Source organism: Gastrolobium bilobum, unplaced genomic scaffold, assembly GCF_033153095.1.
Source record: "Gastrolobium bilobum isolate Gb01-03AN ecotype WA unplaced genomic scaffold, APGP_CSIRO_Gbil_v1 utg2368, whole genome shotgun sequence".
NCBI lineage: Eukaryota > Viridiplantae > Streptophyta > Magnoliopsida > Fabales > Fabaceae > Gastrolobium > Gastrolobium bilobum.
Genome location: NW_026898232.1, coordinates 239,687 through 245,715, shown reverse-complemented (window position 1 = coordinate 245,715; position 6,029 = coordinate 239,687). Strand labels below are relative to the sequence as shown.

General features: G+C 33.9%; 1 protein-coding gene across 2 annotated transcripts; it reads left to right on the top strand.

Annotated features, from left to right (window-relative positions):
- Nucleotides 1-1,947: 1,947 nt before the first annotated feature.
- Nucleotides 1,948-3,471, top strand: LOC133314062 (probable glutathione S-transferase). Of its 2 annotated transcripts, XM_061515499.1 has the most exons (3): nt 1,948-2,199; nt 2,281-2,338; nt 2,810-3,471. In XM_061515499.1, exons 1-3 carry the CDS (start codon nt 2,024-2,026, stop codon nt 3,152-3,154), a joined length of 579 nt encoding a protein of 192 aa, XP_061371483.1. In that variant the 5' UTR covers nt 1,948-2,023; the 3' UTR covers nt 3,155-3,471. The 2 variants fall into 2 exon arrangements, with proteins under 2 accessions (XP_061371483.1, XP_061371482.1); XM_061515498.1 differs by having other exon boundaries at nt 1,953-2,338; nt 2,810-3,406.
- Nucleotides 3,472-6,029: the final 2,558 nt, after the last annotated feature.

The window sequence follows — 6,029 nt, the reverse complement described above, 5'->3', positions numbered from 1 at the left end:
AGGTGGGAGTGGTTGGAACCGGGGAAGACGGTGGCGTTGATGGTGGTGTGGCGTGGGTTTTCCAAGAGGGTTCAAACCAGCCACGACCCTATGAAACTGTTGGCTCCGGTGACGCACACAACCTCCTTTGTGTTTTTGTTAGCCATGGTTTTGAGTAGGGTTGGCAAAACGGGTCAACCCGGCTCGATCCGGCCTAACCCGCATGCAACCCAAAAAAAATGAGCTAGGTTAGGGTTGGCTCGAAAAAAAATGACCCGAGTCGGGTTAGGGTTGGCTCGCAGGTTGGCTCAAAAATATAGCTTGTGAGTTGGTTCAAAAATTGGCTCGCGAGTTGGCTCGCGGGTTGGCTCATTTTCAGCCTATTTAAATGAACCTGTAGTATTAATGCACCAGCTATGTGGCTTCCATCAACTTAAACGAAGGATTACAAAATGAGAAATAAAAGCAAAATATTCTAGTCTTTATTTTTTTTTCACAACAAATTTACCCCAACATATAGAAACAATCAGAACCACTTGCTACCAAGTGGGTAAGATATTTGAACCAAACAGGACCAGCACGGCCTAATAATATAAGAATGGCAGGGATGTGAGAAGATTAGAGACTTAGGTTTAGAGAAGGAAGAAAGATGATGACAGCATGTGTGAGTTTTGTCCATTTTTGTATATTATATTTTGTATTTTTTATATAAAAAAAACTCAACCTGCGAACTGGCTTATTTGACCAGCAGGTTAGCTCGTTTTTTCCGAACTGACTCGGGTTGAATTGGCTTGAATTGACAATTCATTTTTACCGACTCAACTCGACTCATTTGGCTCGATTTCCCCTAGTTTTGAGGTTAGTTCATGTTTCTCTCACAATCTTCTTGTGTTGTTTGGTGCAGTGAAAGTGAAAATAATTGGCTGATTTTTTATTTTTATTTTTTGATATCATAAATGGTTCGGTGATTTCGTATCTTTGTTAGGTACGATTAAGAACATGATGTAATCCATTACATCACATTTTTACGCTGAATTGAATAATAGATTGAAATCCAGAAGTGAGTGTTTCCCTTGGGGAAAAAGAAAAAGCAGAAAAAAAAAAATACTTGACCGACTTAAGCCACACACGGTGTGAACTAATATCCAGCGGCGGAGCTACTGTTGCTTGGGGTGAACTCGGTCTGGTTAAATTTTAATAAATTGTATTTATTATGTATAATTATATAATTAATTATAACTTGGTCTGGTTTAAAATTATAATTTAGCCTGGGTTAAAATTTAGAATTTGACCCTATCAAAAATAAAATATATTTGGTGAAAGATTTGGATAAGATGTATTAAATTATGTGTTCCATTTTTACTTATATAAAAAAATTAAATATATTTAACAAAATTATAACTCTTCTTGATATTGTTTACTTTTTGTATTTAATATAATTTAAATATATTATGATATGAACTAACTAAAATTAAAAAAAAAAATGCACATATAATTTTTTTTTTTGACCCGGGTTCCAAGTGAATTCTGACTCCAGCACTGTTGTATCTATTAGTCGAAAATATTTTTAGTACTATAACACATTAAATATAGAAAAATAACATATTTACGTTCCTTTTACAGTTTTTTTTATATCCATATTTATTTATTACCGAAAATATGCTCCTGTTAAACATTAGTTTCAACTCTGAAGGTCCTAGAACTTAGCCACGAGCATTCTTGTCCAGAAAGAAAAAAAGAAAAAGTAATTCAACTAAAAAAAGAAAAGAAGGAATTCTGAGAATATGCCACGACATTCCAGTCAACGTATATGTAGAATGGATTAATCTAGATCTATACTAGAAAATTGTGCCGGAGCAGCTGCTGAAAAGTTGCATTTATTTTGCATTGACTCGGTTACATTATTATATTTCAAAGTCAATAAAACTATTCACTCCAAAGCCACTATAAATAAACAAGCCTATACCTTTTCTTCTCATTACAATTCACTTCTTTGAGTTCTTGTCATTTCTTCATCTTTCTGTACTATATCTTAACTATAAGAATGGCGGATGAGGTGGTTCTACTAGATTTCTGGGCAAGTCCTTTTGGGATGAGGGTTAGGATTGCACTTGCTGAAAAGGGTATCAAGTATGATTACAAAGAAGAGGACTTGAGGAACAAGAGTCCTCTTCTCCTACAAATGAACCCGGTTCACAAGAAAATCCCGGTTCTCATTCACAATGGCAAGCCCATTTGTGAGTCTCTCATTGCTGTTCAGTACATTGATGAGGTCTGGAATGATAGATCTCCTTTGTTGCCTTCTGATCCTTACCAGAGAGCACATGCTAGATTCTGGGCTGATTTTGTCGACAAGAAGGTACCCTTTTGTGTTAATTTTTGAGATTGTTGCTTGTAATTTTTTGCCTTTCCTTTTATTGATATACTTTTAGTATATATTGACATACTTTGGAAAATGGACCCCATGAGGAAATATGAATAGCTACTTTTATTATACCCTTTTTTCTTTCAAGATTCTCCACCACCAATCTTTGGTCATTACTATTAGTTGAACTACTTTTCCTGTTTGAAAGTTTTGTTCTTTTGTTTTTTTAATATTCCTCTGCCTCCTTTATATATATGTAGCAAAAGATCCTGTTTATTAGAGAGTCATTAGACAGTAAGTGCCTCTTATGTCAAACAACAAAAAGCATCTGGATTATCTTTAACAACTCTTCTAGTATAGCTGTGATGGATATTAGTTAAGTATTGGTCGTTAGTGGTCCTTCCCCTTTCTCATTGTTGCATTTTATGGTCTAATTGAGTGTGTTTATTCTCAATTGTCAAATAGATATATGAAATTGGAAGGAAGCTTTGGACAACAAAAGGAGAAGAACAAGAAGCTGCCAAGAAGGACTTCATGGATGCCATTAAATTGTTGGAGGAACAGCTTGGAGACAAGGCTTATTTTGGAGGAGACAAGTTTGGTTTTGTAGATATAGCCGTTATTCCATTCTACACTTGGTTCAAAGGCTATGAAATCTTTGGCAACATTAACACAGAGAAGGAGTGCCCCAAGTTTGTTGCTTGGGCCAAGAGGTGCATGCAGAAAGAGAGTGTTTCCAAGTCTCTCCCTGAACAGGAAAAAGTCTATGATTTCATTGTGCAGATAAGAAAGAGGACAGGCATTGAGTAGATTGGAGGCATAATATTAGAGTACTTGTCTTTTGTTGTTTGTGTGCTTCTCCTTTCAAATAAAGTATTTAGTAACCGAGGTCACTTAAATGTGCCAAAACTTTAGGCTTTGTTACTTGAATATGTATGTAGGTTGTGAAATACTTAAGATGTATCTTTGATGTGTGTGTATGGGTGTGTGTTGGTCTTGTAATCGAGTCTTTTCTGCATTATTATGTAGTTTTATTATCAGTTGGTCTAATCACCAAAACTACACCTGTTGTTATGCTTGACATCATGTAACGAAAAAAATTCATACACCTTCCTTTGGCAGTTGTATTTGACAAATTCTACTCTAGATGGTTTCTCATGCTTTCTCTTTCTGTGTCTTGAGCATGCTGGCTCATAATATTATTATTGAACAAGTTAATCTCAATTTCAAGGCATAAAATAAAATTGGAAATAATGCTTAAGATATTTGTCTTATACTATAGAATTTTGTATCAATTTTTTTTTTAAATTATAAATTTCACATATTTGTGTCACTTCATGTAACATGAGATTTAATAAATCTCAATAAAAATATGGGAAAACATTTTGCATGAGAAATGAGAATTCAATTCTCAAATTCTCATTTCTCAATGTTACGACCTTTCAATTTGCGTGTAGTTTTTTTTTTTTTTTTAATAAATGTGGAACTCACCATTACTTGAGTCACAACATAAGAATTGAATTCTTATGTAACATGAAAAAATCAAACCCCTAAAAATATACTATTTTCTAAACCTCTTTTCCATATATCCTACGGAGGATTTTTTTTTTTTTTTTTTTTTTTTTTTTTTTGTCAATTTGCTCTTTTAAGGGTTGGGCGGTTATGCCCGATGGCTAAATTCCAATCCGTCTTAAATTTGATTCTTCCTCCGTCTCTACTTTTTTATTCAACATAAATTTTATTAAACTGGTGTTATTATTTTTTTTATTAGATTGAAAAATTACAGAATTAACTGTTAAATTATCATCATTATTAATAATAAATATAATATTTTGAATATATACAGATTTAAAAAAAATCAGATGTTGATAACTATTATTTGATTCAATTAATTTAAAAGCCAGTTTTCCATTTAAGGCAAAAATAATAATGCTAATTTAAAGAGGAGAAGATTACAAAAGTTTCCATAAATACAAAAAAAATTAAATTTGGAAATTTAATATATTTTAACTTTTGTGCGCATTATATAAATATTTTTTTTTCATGATAGTATTTTATCAGGGGAAGATTTTGACGAATTGCTTATTATTATTATTACTAGGGATTTGTGTTTATCATAGGGGAGATTATACTTACAACTTATTTTTGTTTACATCTTCTTACAATCATATCTTAACCGTTGATTTTCGTAAATCAACGGTTAAGATTTTTGAAAATCAAATTTATTAATTAATTATTAATTCACAAGGAAATCAACGGTTATGATATGGTTGTAAGAGTTTGTAAACTATTTGATTTGTAAATATAACCTCTCCCTTTATCATATTGTTAGAGATAATTTTATTTCAACTATAAATACAGAAGTATATTGGGCTTATATTTTTCTTTTTCTTTTTCTTCTCTTTATATGACTTCACATGAATCTCATACATTTTTATGTATGTATATGAGATAAAATTATTTTTTTATATATAACGAACATTAATCCCTTATTCATTTTATTAACATGCTCATGGGCCGGCATGAGTCTGGTTTGGCCTGCATAATTACAACTTTTGATTATGAAATGTTCGTGAAATTTGATGTGGTGATTGGCCTCAAATGTTATTAGTAAATCTAAATGAACCCGATTCACAAGAAAATGCTGGTTCTCATCCACAATGGCAAGCCCATTTGTGAATCTATCTTTGCTGTTTAGTGCATTAATGAGTTGTGGAACGACATTTGACCCTTACCAAAGAGCCCAAGTTACATTCTGGGATGTCTACGGTGAACATGACAACCTTTCTGAAATTAATTTTTTTTTTAATTTTTATTTTCGGGAACAGAAATGAATAAAAAATTTGTTTGGTAAAATCGGTTTATTTTTTGTTTCCGAAATGAACCGGTATAATTTTTGTGCTGAGGAACAGAAAAAAGAACTAAAAAATTTCTGTTTTTTTGTTTCAGGGCACAAAATGAGAAATACTTATTTCTCTCAATTACTTTCCACCACTATCATCATTGTCATCATCACCATCATCCCGACACGACCACCGCCACCATCCGCCACTGTCGTTGTACCATCAATGTCGTTGTCACGATCACCACCACCACAACGCCACTGCTACCATCACAACTACCACCACCATGATATCATCGCCGCCATCACCACCACCTCTACCCATCACCACCACCACCATAGCCATCACCACGTCATTGCTACCACCACGACGTCACCTTCACTAACCACCACTACCATCACCGCAGCCACAGCCACCACCACTGTCACCGCCATCGTAACCACCACCGTCATTGCCACCACCACTTCCAAAATCGTCACTAACCACCACTGCCATTACCACCTAGGTAGCACGGACACGCAAATATTTTGAAATTTTGCGTGTCGGACCCGTGTTCGAAGAGGACACGTTCCGACACGCTAGGACACGCGTCCGACACGCGGTCAACATTTGGGGACACGCAGTCAACTCTCCGACACATTTTTTCGACACACAGTCAACTTTTTTCGACACGCGGTCAACGCTCGGACATGCTTGGACACGCTCGGACACGTTTTTTTTTTTAAAATCTTAATTTTATTTTGTTAACTAAATATAAAAGAAATAATTTATAAATTGATTTTTTTCTATTATGAAATTTGACATGAAAAATTAACAAAGTATGAAAAATTATTTATATTTAT

What these genes read in the sequence shown, in the direction of transcription:
- LOC133314062 (XM_061515498.1), top strand. Translation starts at nt 2,024, where the DNA reads ATGGCGGATGAGGTGGTTCTACTAGATTTCTGGGCAAGTCCTTTTGGG. An exon ending in CTGATTTTGTCGACAAGAAG is followed by an intron (nt 2,339 to 2,809) that starts GTACCCTTTTGT and finishes ATTGTCAAATAG; the next exon opens with ATATATGAAATTGGAAGGAA.